Source organism: Botryllus schlosseri, chromosome 4 (assembly GCF_051294905.1).
Source record: "Botryllus schlosseri isolate E-star chromosome 4, Bs_hap1, whole genome shotgun sequence".
Lineage (NCBI taxonomy): Eukaryota > Metazoa > Chordata > Ascidiacea > Stolidobranchia > Styelidae > Botryllus > Botryllus schlosseri.
In genome coordinates this window covers 24,560,569-24,577,252 of record NC_137239.1, presented here as the reverse complement: position 1 = coordinate 24,577,252, position 16,684 = coordinate 24,560,569, and the positions used below count along the sequence as shown (strand labels likewise).

Below are 16,684 nucleotides of genomic sequence, written 5' to 3'. Positions count from 1 at the left end.
GCAACAACTTTCTGTCGGAATTGCTGTGTTTACCCATCCAATAGAGTATAAACTAAAATTTCAATATGGAAGGCCGTAAGTTATACACTCACTAGTTTTGTTTTTGTGGTATTCATGGTGTTTGTCGACTATATTATGGTCATTTACACCAGGCCAATTTTTTCTTCATTTTTATTCCGTAGCTACCGACTTGTAGCACGGCCCACTTCTAGGCTTTTATAAGTCATTCACTTCGTTATGACTGTAACTGATTACTGTCAGGTTCCAGCTCCAAACCTATCTCGTAGACATTTGATTGAAATATAGAATCTCGGGTTTTCTGTTAACCGTTCACATCTGGGTTTTTCCGAAATATCCCGTTCAACATTCAAAATAAGTTACGTCATGGGAAGTATATGGATTGTAATGACAGATCTCTTGATGGCCTCGAAGCAATGTCGCGATGACTCGTGTCATGACTGGATTGGAACGAGGCTAGAGTGCCAATTTTCTCGTGACTCGACTTGACTCGAGTCATTATCTTGTAAAGGAAATCATCGTTGTCAGTGTGAATTGAAAGCAACCAAAATTACGAGTTTCGATCCGAAATATTGAAGAAATTGCCCTCGGGTTGTCCGATGCATTTACACATTGTATAAATAAGCTGGACCGCCGAATATTCGACACCAGGTACGAATATATTAGTTTTACTTGCAGGATTGAGTAACAAATAAAAAAGTATGAAGACACGGATTGTGCTTCTGATTTGTGCCGCATTCGCCAGAGCAGAAGAATGCATTATCGGCCGTGAGATGAGAATTCGTGATTTCGTATCGTCAGATTACCTGATCATAGCCATTTTTTTGATTTAGAGGGAATAGCTGAAATTCAATGTTCGGTTACTATGGACTCTGTCACGCACTATGCTAGCGTGGAAGAATGTTCTGAACACAAAGATTGCTGCATTCTCGACGGCGAATGCGTTGCGAGACGTGAGTAGAAAATGATATTTCATATACAGGGTATAAAACTCTACACGACGCATGGATGAAGTACAACTAACAATATAGCGTGGCCAACCGATACCGTTGAATATGTGGAATGATTGCGAGCGAAATCGCAGATCAAAATAGCTTGAATTGATGCGCCACTAACAGTAATTTCGTTAACCTCGGCTTGGTCCCTAAAATATTGCCTGCAAATGCTCGAATATTGAATGAATTGTAAAGGAACATCCAGTCTTTTTATACGCGAGTTATGTTCATTCATTAGGAATTTATATTAAATCCCACATTTCAATGAGGATCGAGGAAAGCCGTACATTTGAAACTCCATTATAGAAAAAATACATCGATCGCGGACATCATGTCGATGTGTCTCCAACCAATGTCTCCAATGTCTTCAATGTCTCCCATGTTCCCAACCGGACTGAATTCTGAATTAGGGAGCATAATTTTCAGTTGCAGAGCCTTCGTGCCCAATAGGTCACCATTGGGGACCGTGGAGTGATAGAGACGATCCTTCAGGAAGTGGTGACTGGGAAACGCTAGGAGATCTGAGGTAAATTATCGCACAACCAAGTATTCACCGCTCTCGTAGTCCATGACATAAAGCTATATTCTTCCTCTTCAAAGACATGAAAATCCTGGCTACTTCTGCGAGAAGCCAAAAAATATGGAGGCCCGCCTCGTCCGTAATCAGTCCCATTGGAAAACCGCCCGAGAAATCGTTCGTGCAAGCCCCGATATAGGGCTCGTATGCAAAAACGAGGAGCAGCCGGATAAACGATGTCAAGATTATGAAGTTCGATTCTGCTGTCCCGGTGCGAGAAAAAGAAGTACGAAAGATGAAACAATCATGTCCAATGTCTTTTAACTATTCCTACAGTCAAAAGTGGCACTGTCATGTCATTCCATGTAGCCTAAATGTCCTTTTCAGAGAGCCGTGGCGTTCTGATTGTCGATTCATGACGCTATGAGACATAATATAGGGGCAGAAGGTTCCCATGACACAGTGCGATCAGAAACACTTCGATAGTTTTTAACAAGAACGACTCTATCGTCTCACTATGTTAATTTGTTGATAATAATTGCAAGCTGGCAAAACTTTCTTCGCGCACAATACCACCTGCCTATACTTGTTTGTTATAGTTATGGGATCAGTAACAGATAGTTTGTAAATTGTGGGAGCAAAGTAAATTTGTGTCGACGTATAAACGTTCTCTTTCTTACCTCCGAGATTATGGAACTGCCTATCATTCCTAGGGCTGGCATCGTGCTATTACTGGGTTCTATTGGCTCGAATTCATTAATGACTTAATATTCTCGAGACTCGAATTGGCTTGAGTCATTTTCTTGAATTTGTTAAAGGACTCTACTAAACTTGAGTCACATTTTGGATACACTAGACGTGTACCCGAGTCCTTGCTCGTGACTCGGCCAGGTCATGTATGTGACATGAAAACGAACCTGATTATTTCCGGCTGGCCTTATAATCTGGGGAAGGGGTGGCCGTATAGACACGTAATTCAATTAGCATGTGTTGGCGGCCGTCAACAGGCAAATTTGATTTACGAATTGATTCCCGAATTCTGGAGAGATTTTAATTAATCTGTTCCACGCGTTTGGTGCGATTCAATTCGATTAGTAGCGTCCCTTGCAATATGAGCCCCACACTACAGATTCGAACAGTAGATGAACATGATGCGCCCCATATAGAAACACCAACTTGGAAACGTGTGAAAGAAATTGCTTTCTGGTACGTTTTGGCGATTCCGATATCTTTCCACATACAGACAATCTCGATGGGGAGATCAGGAAATAACAGCAACAAAGTGACTAACAACAATTGGCCCACCCGAAGATGCATCATCATTTATAACTTGCCCTAAATTTTCGAAAACACCTCATCAACTCTACCGGTAAAGATAAAAATTTGATAGTAATACGTGAAACTATATTAATATTAATGACGATATTCATTCGTGAATCTTAAAACATTTTCGCGCTTCGCGCAACGACAACGAGCCCCAGTAACTATTCATAACATGACCAAGACCGCTCGCGATTTCGGTGCGTATAGCAAGCCGATATAAAAAAAGCTGAATAGTCCAACATGGACAATTTAACATGGGTATATGGCGTCCAGTTGGCTCATTTCGGATACGCCTTGAATATGGCCGTAGGCTACACAAGTAATCGAAATGGGGCCGTGAATAGAAAAAAGGTTTACCCCGCATGGTCTTGGGTAATCGTCTGCTACTAATAAAGGATTTAAAAGAACGGAACAATGCGGTATACGCGGTATACCAGCAATACGATAGTTGATAAAACTATGTTCATTTCTACTAGTTGCTGACGATTATGCGTCAGGAGTGCGATCTTGATGTATTTGGTTTATATCAATGTAAATTGAGTTGTTATCAACGAAAAATAAAGTTTTGATATTTTCCTCGCGCCGTGGGAGCCTTGAAACCCCGATTGTGAATCGGTAATCCAGAACAAGTCACATATTGTTACAAATGTTTGTTAAAATGACATTGCTGTCAGAGTGATCGACCTGGGCGATTGTCCCAAAGCGGTTTGAAGCAACCATGGCTTAGAAGTACAAAATTACTTTTGATTGCGCGTAACTGTCATTGTATTACTTATGACCGCAAAGGGATGCTTTTTCAACCACCCACATCCAGGATATTATGAATGTGAAAGTGTCATGATATAGCGTTACCATATTTCAAGATCCGAAAAATAGGACATTTTTCAAAAATTCTGAAAGCGTCAGCACCGGAAAAGCAAACTAGTGATTTTGAAAACTTTTCGATTGGTTTTATACTATGTTGACTAAATAAGTCGTCATTTCGGCACGACTGCCGAATTTCCCGTTTTTTTACGATAATATGTGGTGTTGACTAAAGAAAAGGTCATCACTTTGAATCGACTCCCGTTTTACCCGATTCCTTTACGGAATTCTTACGCTCGCTGCGTCGGATTCCAGTTTTTGGTCACATTTTATTACTTTTTCTAGAAAAGAGAATAAATTCCTTGAAAGAAGACGTGTAGGCGTTCTCTGTGGACACTTTCCATTTATTGAAAAAAGAGGACAAATCCTCTAGTAAGAGGACTCGTGGTAACCCTAAATAATATGTACAATTCGAGTACCTGACTTGAATCGATGCTTTATAGTCGATTCAGGATCGAATCACACGGTTCCTCGATTCCGCCCAGCGCTAATCAAAGTTGTCGCGTGATCAGGTGAAGTGGTAGAAGATTCCTGGATCAAATAGCTCCCGAACAAAGGTGTTGGATGATTAGAAGCTTTGCTTCGTGTTTGTCTTCCAATCCGCGTTCCGCATCGGCATATAGACCACGGGTGTCCGATCTATACGACATCGCCCCCGTAAAGACACTAGCGCAGTGGTTCCCAACCTTTCTCGACCCATCGCCACTTTATCAATCTCGATACATAATTTCGCCCCCCTATATGTAGGGATCCGAGAAAAAGGACATATAGTCGGTAAATTTATTCATCTAACTCTGATCGCATATGAGTTTTTTCCCGAGGTGGCAGTTGCTCAGAAAACCGGTTCCCGCGTCTACTGTGCGTTGAGTTGACCTTTTTTCACGTCATATGCAGTGCATTTTTGACCGTCTTGATTAACTATATCCCACTGGACGTTCTAGCATTTTCGCCCCCTATCGCCCCCAGTCAGTCCTTTGGTATTTTCGCCCCCTTGTTTCTCAAAATCGTTCACTGGGGGCGATATCGCCCACGATGGAGACCACTGCACTGACCTGTTATTAAATTCATGACTGGAGGAAAAGTGTCAAACATGCAATGACATCATAGTCCTCACAAGTACACAATAGCCAAATACACTTGTATTACTCCATGCCCATAAAGCAAACAAATGAAGCATGTATATGTGTGAGTATGTGTGTGTGTATGTGTGTTGTTTGATTGCGTTGATGTAGGATTTGTTATTATTATCGCCATTAGATTAATATATATAACAGTCTACAACGCTCATCTTATCAAAATGGTGAATCATTTTAGGTCCTTGTACGTCGAATCCATGCCGCAATGGCGGAACATGCGTCGAAGTGTCCTCGGGACGACCCGGATTTGTATGCGTTTACAAGGGGAATCGCTGCAAGCCGAGGGGATGGAAACTTGGTACGACAAAATGCTACCCATTCATTTCAATATTTCATAATGTTTGCGGCATCTTATGTACAAATTATTAGCTTCTTACACCACATCAGTGCCTTCAGTCACAGCACTGATACTCTGCAAATGTTTTCTCAATGTTTACATAACCACCAGTGTGGTTGAATAAATTAAATTATTCCACCGACTACCGAAATATAGACGCTGTACTGTATTCCACATTTACAAACCTGCGAAGCAGCGGTACGGCACATACTCGTCTCGCAATGTTCGAGCTTCAAGTTATATGGAACCGGAAGTGGGCCGACTCCGTTATCTATATGATGACATAGTGTATTATGCGATCACTTGTGAATCGTTGCCACATTACCGGTATTACCCTACATCAGGGGTGGGCAATTATTTTCCGCCACGGGCCAAATGAGAAAAATAAATACATTGGCGGGCCAACTGAAAAAAAATAGCTATATTCTCCAGTGCATTTTAATTTTATTTCGAAATAACATTGGTAATCAATGCTGCTCAGTGAATGTGTTGATATTAGGTAATGAGAAAGTGACGGTTAATTTAAAAAACATCTATCAGCTGTAATGGTTCGAAGCAATGCTAAACGTGATTCATTTTATCTCTCTTTAAACCCCTATCTACCTTCTTCTATTAAGACTCTAAAACATTGGTTCTCAAACTTTTTTAGGCATGCCTCCCTTTATGATAGTGAACAATTTCGCGCCCACTTATCATGATATCACAAAATATTAAAAAGTGCAACCAGAACGCTAGCAATTCCAACGTTTGATGACATGTAAGATTATGGTTGTTGATGAGAGTATTGTGAAATATCGAATCGGACAATATACAGAGCAACAACTATTAGTCGGGGTTATACCGCGCGGAGCGCGAAAATTTTTTTCAATAAATGTCCGCTTCGCGCCACCTTTCTGGTGCTTTCACGTCTCCCAGTTCGAGAGCCACTGCACTGAAATGTATATGCAATAGCACAAAGCTTATTTTCTTGGTCGCTGCCTTCCGAGCTGTGTGTAGGTTACATAGCAGTGGCGTGCTGTCAAATCAGGAAGTGCCTCACCTGTCGTCAGGGCGAATAAGTGAAAATTGTGAAAACCCTCCATGAGTCGTTGATTATTGATATTTTATATCGATGTTCATAAATAACTAAATTTGAACATTTTTTCACACAACATCATCAATTTGCATAATTATTATTCAAAAATACAGCGCGAAAGGAAAGTTGCGGCACAGGTGAGGCACGGACGGTTCGTGCCTCACCTGCGACAATGCAATTAATCATAAATGGCTCGGAATTCATAACAACTGGTATCAATCAAATGCTATCGTCACACTGATTCCGAAAATCCAAATATTAACAGTGTCAGACCACCGGAACCCCCTCAAAATCGCCAAGGAAGGTGACATTCGGCTTTATTACAAACAATGCCATCGCAGAGAAACAATAGCCAGGTGAGGCACAAACGAATTTGCCTCATGCCCTATTCGCTAACAATTGGACAATCGCAGGACAGTGAAACGCGCTATCGATATCGGAATACAACAGTCTTGACCAGTGGTTCCCAACCTTGTTCGACTCATCACCCCCTTTTCAAGCTCAACGCCGATCATCGCCCGCCAGATTTTGTGAACCGAAATATCAGTATACGATCTGTAGTCATCGGCGGGTTGACTAAAAAAAAAAAAAAAAAAGGTCATTTCTCCGAATTGACTCCAATATAGCCGTTTTAACGCGTCATCGCCCCCTATCGCCCCCTTCGCTATTTTCGCCCCCTGTCGCCCCCTTTGTCCATGTTCACCCCCCTATCGCCCCCTTCGTGATTTTCGCCCCTAGGCCGCCAAATCGCCCCCTGGGGGGGCGATATCGCCCACGTTGGGAACCACTGGTCTTGACTGTCTTGTAGGAATTATATAGTAGCGACGGCCAATACGTAATGCGGAGCAAATACATTCCCATAATTAGGTAACTGTTATTTATTTTCCGTTAAATTGTGGTATGTGATAGCTACTTGCATAGGCTGCATCGTCGTTGCTTTATGCTTCGAACAATTTATACCGGTACTTGAAGAGATAGTAAGTATTATCCGTCTAAACATGCCCATTTAGCACAATAGCGACCAGTCCTATACATGTATTGTATAATGTGGAATTGCAACCGCTATCAGTGTGCATTGTGCAAAGAAAATGCTCTCTATACCCGCTGCTGTTGTTCTTCTTCACATTTTGGATCTCTTTATCAGGTAAGCTACTTGACGTGCGCGTGTGTTTTTGTATGTGTGTGTCTGGGGGGGGGGGTCCGTGCCTCACCAGTCATGAACCTCACCGCACGTAACTGGCTTGTAGTATTTCTGAACTTCGCCCTCCCTTGACCGAGTGTTTCGTGCTTTTATCATAAGACTGACTTAATAATGAAAATCCTTTATCTCGGCGACATGATCGGCACAAACTGAAAGGATAGGTTTACCCCAGACTCCATAGTATGCGAATATTTAGTGCTCTAAATTCTAAACCTACACCTTTTTTGAATTTCAGTTTTCAGCTTTTTTTTAAATCCTCTATGGGTGATAGATATGATGAGTCATATAGTAATTGCGAGCACTGATTACCTTGTTTTACGAATTAGGGATTTGGAAACATATCACGTCACAAATTGAAACACATACCGTATAATGCGTAATGTGACAATGTCAACAAGGAAGGTTTGAACTAAACCATATGGAAAGAGTGATTTCTTGTGACTTCAATTGCTACTCATACTTTGCCACATTGCCTTTATTTTGAATCTGGATTACGCATGCCAGGAATACGTAGGCAGCGTAATCGTGGCATATTAATGAACAGGCTTCAAAGTAAACGAATTTCCAGTTCATTTGATACAGGCTATGGTTTCAGTCATACAAAAAGCAAGTTTTATGTTTTGAATTCCAAGCAACCTTTCGCGGGCGGCATGGAATAGCTTCGCGGGCCGCACTTTGCCCAGGTCTGCCCTACATAGTACACATCTCGAGCCTTCTTTGTCTCCTATTAACAAGTCACACATAGCCTATACCCAATATGTTGTAAAAGTTTTTTCTTAACTCTCAGCCCCCAATGGTATTTTTATAGTTAATCTCAGATTCTTGTGCAGTAATTCATACTTGTGTGTTGAAGTTTGCTTATGTTAACAAAATGACATTATATCCTAACTCACAGCAACACTAAGGATTTGTTACAGTTTAGAGATTTCCGGTAACACCCGTCAATGTAATTATTAGGGATGGTGTGAACCTCTGAAAGGTTCAGGTTCGTGTGAACGCGAACCTTCTTGAAAGGTTCTGTGTGAACACGAACGTGAACCTCATGACGTCACGTGACGTCATATTACTAATTCCAACCCTATCTTTCAATGAAGTGATAGCCTATATTAATATACAATTATATACACGATACTTAGCGACGACTCGTGCCACATAATGGCACAATGCCAAAGTACATATTGGCGTTTTAAACGTCGCCAAATGTATCAACTGAGGCAATTAAAGGATATAATACTCCCATAAAATCATTCTTCCGTCGCTTTGCCAACAATTTCGACGAGGACTTACCGGGGAATATAAGCTTACGCCTCAACGGTCTAGACCAGACCGGACAATGGATTCGGCGTCTGAGTATCGGTACATTGATATTGAGCTGAGTGTAAAACGGCTTTCTATACTTGCTTTAAATATTATCGCATTAACAAGTTATACACTATACAGCAGTAGCCAACACCTCAATTGCACGGATTTAGTTTTAATGATACAGTAAAGATATGGAGTCAAGATTGACCCCGTACGCCTGCAAGATTATGTTTCATCAGAAAACGATATCAATCTCGTTGATTGGTTGAATAAGAATCATTCGCTGACCACGTATTTCGCTCATGATGTTGTGTGATTGCGGGTCAAACTCACAACAGAGAGTGACTAAATGTTCAGAAACGGAAAGCTGGATATTTCGAGCAAACTTTTGTAACAAAGCAAGTAAAACTTTTGAAATTGTCAAGGTGCATGCTCGTTTGGTGTTGATTTTTAATGCTGCCAGCACCATACATAGAGTTTGTAATATTGTAATATATGAAAAAGGTTTACAGTGCAGAACCTACCAAGGTTCTGTTGCGAACGCGAACCTCTAAATTTCCGAGGTTCACACACAGAACGCGAACGTGAACCTCACGTTCACACCATCCCTAGTAATTATATGCTTCTAACTTTTGACTGAATCGAACGTAGTGTTTTGAGTTTCCACCAGTGATTTAATGATCTTCCCGACAAGTACGGAGTTTCCCACTGCAAATAACTGGGGGTAATAATTGTAGGGCTGTTAACAAGTATGCATAATAGTATCGATTCATCAGAATCGAATGCGGAGGATAATGTTTGTCCCATCGTGAGCTTTGTAAAACCCTTTTTTATGACGCCAAGAAGCCCAGCCTGTCACAACGGCACATTGAGCCGAGCCACCCAAAAAAGAGGAACAGCCATGGGAGTGTGAGTAAGGCTTCTCGGCCTTGATGACCATTAATTCCAAGATCTTGATTCGTATAATTGATCATGGGCACGATCTCTGTTGTGCTGTAAGTAATGTAGACTAACTTTCGCAGAAGAAATAGTTTCATCTAGGCCTATGTTTCTTGTTATTCATTGAGGCTATATAGTAATAAAAATGATAACCAATAAATAGCGGTAAAGTTGGGAACCCATGGTTTACGACGCAGTGAGCGAACAACCCCGAATATGTAGCACAATGATGCTTATTTATGTTCGCATCCAGGTAATCCGGGATGTTGGGATATTGACGAAAAAGGGAACGGATTCCAAGTGACCAGTCAGTCGGACTGTAATCAGAAAAAATACAACGACCGCTGCTGCTTTCGGAATGCCACTTGCGAAGCGTGCAATGGTGAGCATTCTTATCATTTGACATACAGACACCATGTCTAATGGGAACTGCTGGTATTTAGAAATGATAGATTCACCATTAAGAAATGAGCAAACTACTGTAATTGGTCACATTACAATATGTTTTCAGTCGTCGTCGAAGAAGATGTATGTGACACGATAGCGGAACATTACAACAACACCAACGATGTGATCAGCACATATGATTTACCGTGGTATGTATGCATGCCGCCGGTTACGTTCGCAGACAACTGCCGGCCCAAATTAAACGAGCCCTACGTCTTGATATCACCAGTTGATGTCCCATATTGTGCGAGGTATGATCTTATGATATTTGTATTCAGCAGGTAATGTCAATATAATCTCTCGTTAGAATCCCGTGCAAAGTCCACGGCAACCGACCACTTGAAACGAGCCAGAGAGCGTGCAGTATGGAGCCAGGCTGCTACTTTGATATCGATCTGTTTGAATTGAGACAGAACTTCGGCCCGAGCATTCTGCCCGACGTTCCAGTTTGTCATTTAGCAATTAGGAATGAGCTCTTCCGGAATAACGCAAATACATTTGTTGCAAAAGTAATTATATTCTATACATATCTTTCGTCTTGTAACAAATTTTTCCTGAAGATATCCGTCGACAAGTATTTGAGTATCACACATTATTGAAATTACAACTGTCTAAATGACATGGGCAATTCAAATATGTAAGCCTATCCCTTATGTGACCACAAAAATATATTGCCAATTCTACAGCGATGGCTTGGACTAGGACTTGACTCTGCAGTGACTTGAAAATGACTCGACTTGACTCGAGAGTCAAAACCGTGAAGGTGAGATTGATTTTTGACTCAGAACCTTGTGACCTGGTTGCAACCCTGCCCAAGCCCTACTCAACATGCTCGGAATGGATTAATGGCGATTCTATAGCGACCCATTACTGTCAATGAGGTTGGACTTTTTCAACTATTGCAGTGGTCGCGAACCTATGGCTCGCGAGCCATATATGGCTCTTTTGGGTATAAGATATGACTCTTCGGGAAATTTTTATTTTTCTAACTAATTTATCAGTATTGCAGCAACTTGTTACTAAATTTTCATGACGGCGAGAATGATTATGCTCGTGGCTGCATGAACATGTCTTTGAGAGCTCAAGACAGTGGGGTGTCCAGGATAGGGGCTAAAACCGCCCTCTTTTCAAAATCCCCAAATTGCTGTCTCAGTGGCGGCTAACACCGGTCGTGAATTCGATCTACCCATCATCGTGCGCCTAGAAATCGTGGATTGCACGATACTCGTCAGATGATATCTGGAATTTGTATATATAATTTCCTCAATTTTTTCTAGTTAATTCAATTTATACCAGTGGCGCATTGAACTTTTATTCTTTCGATCGTTCGGTTGTTCTTTCTTACTTTAACAACAACAACAATTTGACACAGTACGGTAGAATGATTATTCTTACATTCAATAGTATGATTATTAAGTTTCAATCCAAATTTAGGGAGGTGTTCGCAGAATTAATAATTTGTCTATAGAGGGGCCCGTGAAAACGGAAAATTTGGGAGCCATTGGCTTGTAGTGATATGAAGCAACACGCAACATGTCTTTGAGAGCTAAAGACAGTGGGGTGTCCAGGATAGGGGCTAGAACCGCCCTCTTTTCAAAATCCCCAAATTGCTGCCTCAGTGGCGGCTAACACAGGTCGTGAATTCGATCTACCCATCATCGTGCGCCTAGAAATCGTGGATTGCACGATACCTTGATTGACGAAAGAGAGTAGCAGACGTGACGACACTTGTAGGACTATACAGCTTTCTAATATACATTGTCTTCCCGATCTACGTTGAGAAGTAGAATTGCAAATTCAAATTCAAAACAACGCCACAGCTATTATCCATTTTCTTGATGGGCGAGCAGCTTTCTAGCACCGTTGTAAATGTAGGTGTCTAACTCTACGTTACGTTAGGACGTATGTTTTAGAAGTTGATAAATACTTGGATTTCCAGAATCAGCGCGACAATTACATCTCATAAATATCAGTAATTATAAATTCTAAGGTATTTACGATGAGTAGTGCTGTCACAGGTGAGGCTTGGCTCGTCTGTGCCTCATCTGAGCCTTAGCTCTCCTTTCGCGTTTTATTTTCGAACAATCAATATGAAAATACCGTTATCTTGGGAATAAAAATGTTCAAAATCTATTCATTCATAAACATCAATAGAAGATAGCTATGACCATTGAAGGGTTCACAATTTTCCTTCCCCCCTGAGGACATTCGAAGCACTGCCTCACTTGCCTCCCCTAACCCCACGTCACTGATGTATCACACGGTGGGTATATACTGCCGCAGGAACCACGTTTGACTCTACCTGCACATGTGGGCAGAGAAATATGACGCGCACTACGAATCCCATATATTAGTGCGCTAGCAATACGCCACGGATGTTTAATTGTGACGTAACAGTTGTTTGACATGTACGGCTCTTTTGGAGTAACAATTGAAAATATTGGGCCAATATGGCTCTTCGGTCGATAAAGGTTCCCGACCACTGAACTATGGGATAGTGGTTCCTGGCCGCGCATTATTGAGTTCATGCGATATGCTGCATTGCTTCGATTGGAATGGTCGTCATTCATCCAATGTTCTTTTATTGTTTATATCATGAGAAAAAAACAAGAAAATAAAAAAGAATCATGATTTTAAATATTGCTACGATTAAAAGAGATTCCGATCAGAAGCAAAATTATTTTTATCATCAGCATACTTGAAAGCTTAAGTTACTACCGAAGAGCTGATTTTAGAAATTCAAACTGAAATTATAGGCACATCGGTATCGAGGAATCGCTCACGACGTGCGAATTAGCGCGTGTGTTCTCTATACATTATATTAATGCTCGATAACATTTATGCATATATCGACTACGTCAATTCACATTCGTTTCATTTCTCGATTTAGTATGGCTACTGGAATCCCTATTACACGAATTGTCTCTTGACGATCATCGACGAAGATCTCAGAAAAGGAGCCGCCGGATGCGAACTCCTTCCCAACCTCGACGCTCTCTATGTCACGCCAAAAATGGCGGGGTGGAAAAGTGAGTATCATTCAACAACACTGACACACAAACTCACATGAACACCTTGGATGAAAAATAAGAATTCACGATAAAAAGCGATGTTTGGAAATCAGAGAGCATGGACTCATTGACGGAGCTGGGCAGAATCCAGTACCTGAGTGATTCGATTCTGAATCACGTAAAATGGCTCGAGTCGACTTTTCGAGTATCACTCATTATGACGTCATAGAAGAATGTCATATGTCAAAGATCAAATGAGTACTTTTTATGTCACCACAAGCAATATGATGCCTGGTATCCATCACATTAGAGATAGTTTGGTGTTTTTTCGACCATACGGGTTTCATTGCACTTTGTGACAATGTAGTGGAATGATCATTACTTCGAGAATGTGTTATTTTCAGTTAAGTTCGTAGCTTTGTACTATGGCTCGCGTGCTGCGATACGGCCAATCAAGGTTTCAAGGCTTCACCAGGGGGAAATTGTATCGAAACTATAATTCTCGTTGATGAATTAACTTGCAGTGGCGAGGAGTGTATAATTTTAGTACTCGAAAAAATCGACTTTTACTACTCGCATCGAATCATTAAAATTATTTTTCGATTCAGATTCGAGTACTCGAATCATTGTGCCCAGCCCGACTCATTGGAGTCCTAACAGCGACAGCAACGCGCGGGATTCTACGATATTTATCATTCTTATAAATTTACAACGCAGAAAAAGAGTATAAATTGACCTATAACTTGCCAAAACTTAGTCATGCACATATTCAGTATATCTGCCACTAGGGATGGTGTGAACGTGAGGTTCACGTTCGGATTCTGTGTGCGAACCTCGGGAATTTAGAGGTTCACGTTCACAAACGAACCTTTGTAGGTTCTGCACTGTGTACCTTTTTCATATATTACAATTTTCCACGCCATTATAGCATCTCTGGCTGAAATTCATTGCATTTCAACTGCAGGCCACTCCATGCATGGCACTGGCCGCATAAAAACAATCAACACTAAACGAGCATGCAACTTGACCATATCCAAAATTTAACATGCTTTGTTACAAAAGTTTGCTTGAAATATCCAGCTTTCCGTTTGTGAATATTTAGCGACTCTCTGCTGCGAGCTTGACCCGCAGTCACACAATAGCAAGAGCGAAATACGCCGCAGTCAGCTAATGATGCTTATTCAACCAATCAATGAAATTCATATAATGAATACATCGAAGTCTAATGTAAAAAATCTAGCACGAGTACGGGGTCCATCTCGATTTGATATGTTTAATGTATCATAGAAAACAAATCCGTGTGATTGGGTTGTTGGCTACTCCTGTATAACTTGATAATGGGATAATTTCGGTAGGAAGCAACCAACCCTTTTAACACTCTGCTCAATATCGATGTAGCAATACTCGGACGCCGAATACATATCCCGGCCTTACCTAGACCGTTAAGGTGTAAGCTGATATTTCCTTCCAAGTCCTCGTCGAAATTGTTGGCAAAGCGACAAAAGATATTGATTTTATGGGATTATTATATCATTTGATTGCTCCAGTTGATATATTTGGCGATATTTAAAAAGTCAGTATATACTTCAGCATGGTCGCATAATGTGGCCCGAGTCGTTCATCTCTTTAAAAGTTTATATCCCTGATTTAAATTGCTTGGCTAAGGGCGACTGTTTCCTAACGGAGCGAGCGGGGCGCAACTCCCGCTAAAAAAAACTCTGGCCCTCTTCTCCTACTCTGCGGAAGTAGCGGGTTGGTCGTCACTCGTCAGCTGATATCTCGAATTTATTTATATAATTTTCCCATTTTTTTTCTAGTTAATTCAATTTATACCAGTGGTGTATTCCACTTTTATTCTTACGATCGTTCGGTTGTTCTTTCTTACTTTAACAACAACTACAATTTGACACAGTATCGATAGAATGATTATTCTTACATTCAATAGTATAATTATTAAGTTTCCAACCAAATTTAGGCAGGAGTCCGCAGAATTATTAATTTCTCTAGAGGGGCCCGTGACAAGGGAAAGGTTAGGAGCCATTGGCTTATAGTGATATGAAGCAACACGCAGCATGCACCATCAAATTATATCGTATTGTTGGAATAAACACATAAGCGTGAATGTATTGTTTTAGCAATAAACAGCTACGAATGCGCGCTCATCGATGGATGCTGGAGAACAGGAAAAGGATGCTTCTACCCACCCGATTTCTCACGACGGAGAGTCAAGGCGGCCCAACGAGAAATCACATTCCCGAAGAATGAGAACATCTACGGAAGACCGAAATGTCAAGTGTTTGACCCACGGTCACCATTGAACATTTTGAAAAGTTACCATAAATGCCTCAGTTCCGGATGCACAGTCGATTCTTCAGTCACAAACCGATATTACAACCATCTTTACGACCTTGGGATGAGCATGACAACCGAAAATCACTGGAAATACTGGGACGACGTGGAACGCGGTCACGTTGGCGCTTATAACATTGAAGCTGTTCTCGGAGAGTACGGCTACGGTGAACTACGTACTACCACAACCATACCTCCCCTACCAACCAAAACGTTAGACCCATTCGGTTTTCCTTCTACGGGTAGTGGTGAAGGTGGACATAACTATCATTTCGGTGCTTCATCGCTCCATCTCTACCCTAAACCACAAGTTGACAACAGTGACTGTGGGCCTGCTTTCAAACAAGACGGAGGCCGACCCTGTGAACCCCCCAGGATTGATGTCGGAAAAACCAGCAGGCACTCCGAACCTTGTCCTTACAGACCAATCCTAGTACCACGATTTCCAACGCTCTCTGGTAAATTCGACGGGTGCTGCGATGTCGACTTGTGTTATTTGCCTAAGGAAGAAATTCCGAAAGCGCGTACCCGACCTTCGCATTACTACACCGAATGGAGCATGTACTCCGAATGCTCAGTGACCTGCGGTCTTGGAGAACAAAAGAGTTACAGAAGATGCATCAGCGGAGATAGGAGTAAATGCACTCAGAATCTTGTCAATATCAAGCCGTGCTTCACTTGGTGCTCCTCTTGGACCACTTGGAGTCGGTACACGCCGTGCTCGAAAAGTTGTTATCCAGGTGGAATTCAAACAAGGAGAAGAGAATGCCTTTCTCCTGAGGGACATTGCGCCGGTAGCGGTAAAGAAACCCGAGTATGCAACAAGCAGAAGTCATGTCGAGGATAAAGTCGTTTGACAACGCACCATCCATAGTACATTCTAATTTCGGAACAACGACATATGAGCTTCCTTTATAGGAGTATAATTCAAATAGAAGAACAATTGCGAATCCATTTGTGTCGTTCGAAAGAAGGCAAATAAACAGCTGGCTTGTGCAATCGACAAATTCGTTTTTATTATTGCTACCCCAGATAAATTATCGTAATCTACAGACAGGATCATGGAAAGGGGGGCAAAGGGAATTTGTCAATGCTCAAACGAAAAAATATGATAAAACTAGCGGGAGAGAGAAGCAATCAATCAGGATTCGTTGGAATTTCGACAATCGG

At 41.4% G+C, this 16,684-nt stretch overlaps 2 protein-coding genes across 2 annotated transcripts in view; both read left to right on the top strand.

Moving 5' to 3' along the window:
- LOC145438315 (uncharacterized) overlaps positions 1-16,684 on the top strand; it is a 147,873-nt gene that overhangs the window by 77,948 nt on the left and 53,241 nt on the right. The window lies entirely within an intron of this gene.
- Positions 665-16,562, top strand: LOC145438297 (uncharacterized). The gene is made up of 10 exons (XM_080315690.1): positions 665-786; positions 852-971; positions 1,440-1,539; positions 1,614-1,816; positions 5,032-5,151; positions 9,961-10,089; positions 10,219-10,405; positions 10,462-10,663; positions 13,045-13,183; positions 15,301-16,562. Exons 1-10 carry the CDS (start codon positions 720-722, stop codon positions 16,359-16,361), a joined length of 2,328 nt encoding a protein of 775 aa, XP_080171816.1. The 5' UTR covers positions 665-719; the 3' UTR covers positions 16,362-16,562.

Excerpts from the sequence above, each read along its gene's own strand:
- LOC145438297 (XM_080315690.1), top strand. The coding sequence starts at position 720 with ATGAAGACACGGATTGTGCTTCTGATTTGTGCCGCATTCGCCAGAGCA. Across the intron at positions 5,152-9,960 it reads GCCGAGGGGATGGAAACTTG|GTAATCCGGGATGTTGGGAT; the intron begins GTACGACAAAAT and ends GTTCGCATCCAG. Across the intron at positions 13,184-15,300 it reads AAAAATGGCGGGGTGGAAAA|CAATAAACAGCTACGAATGC; the intron begins GTGAGTATCATT and ends GTATTGTTTTAG.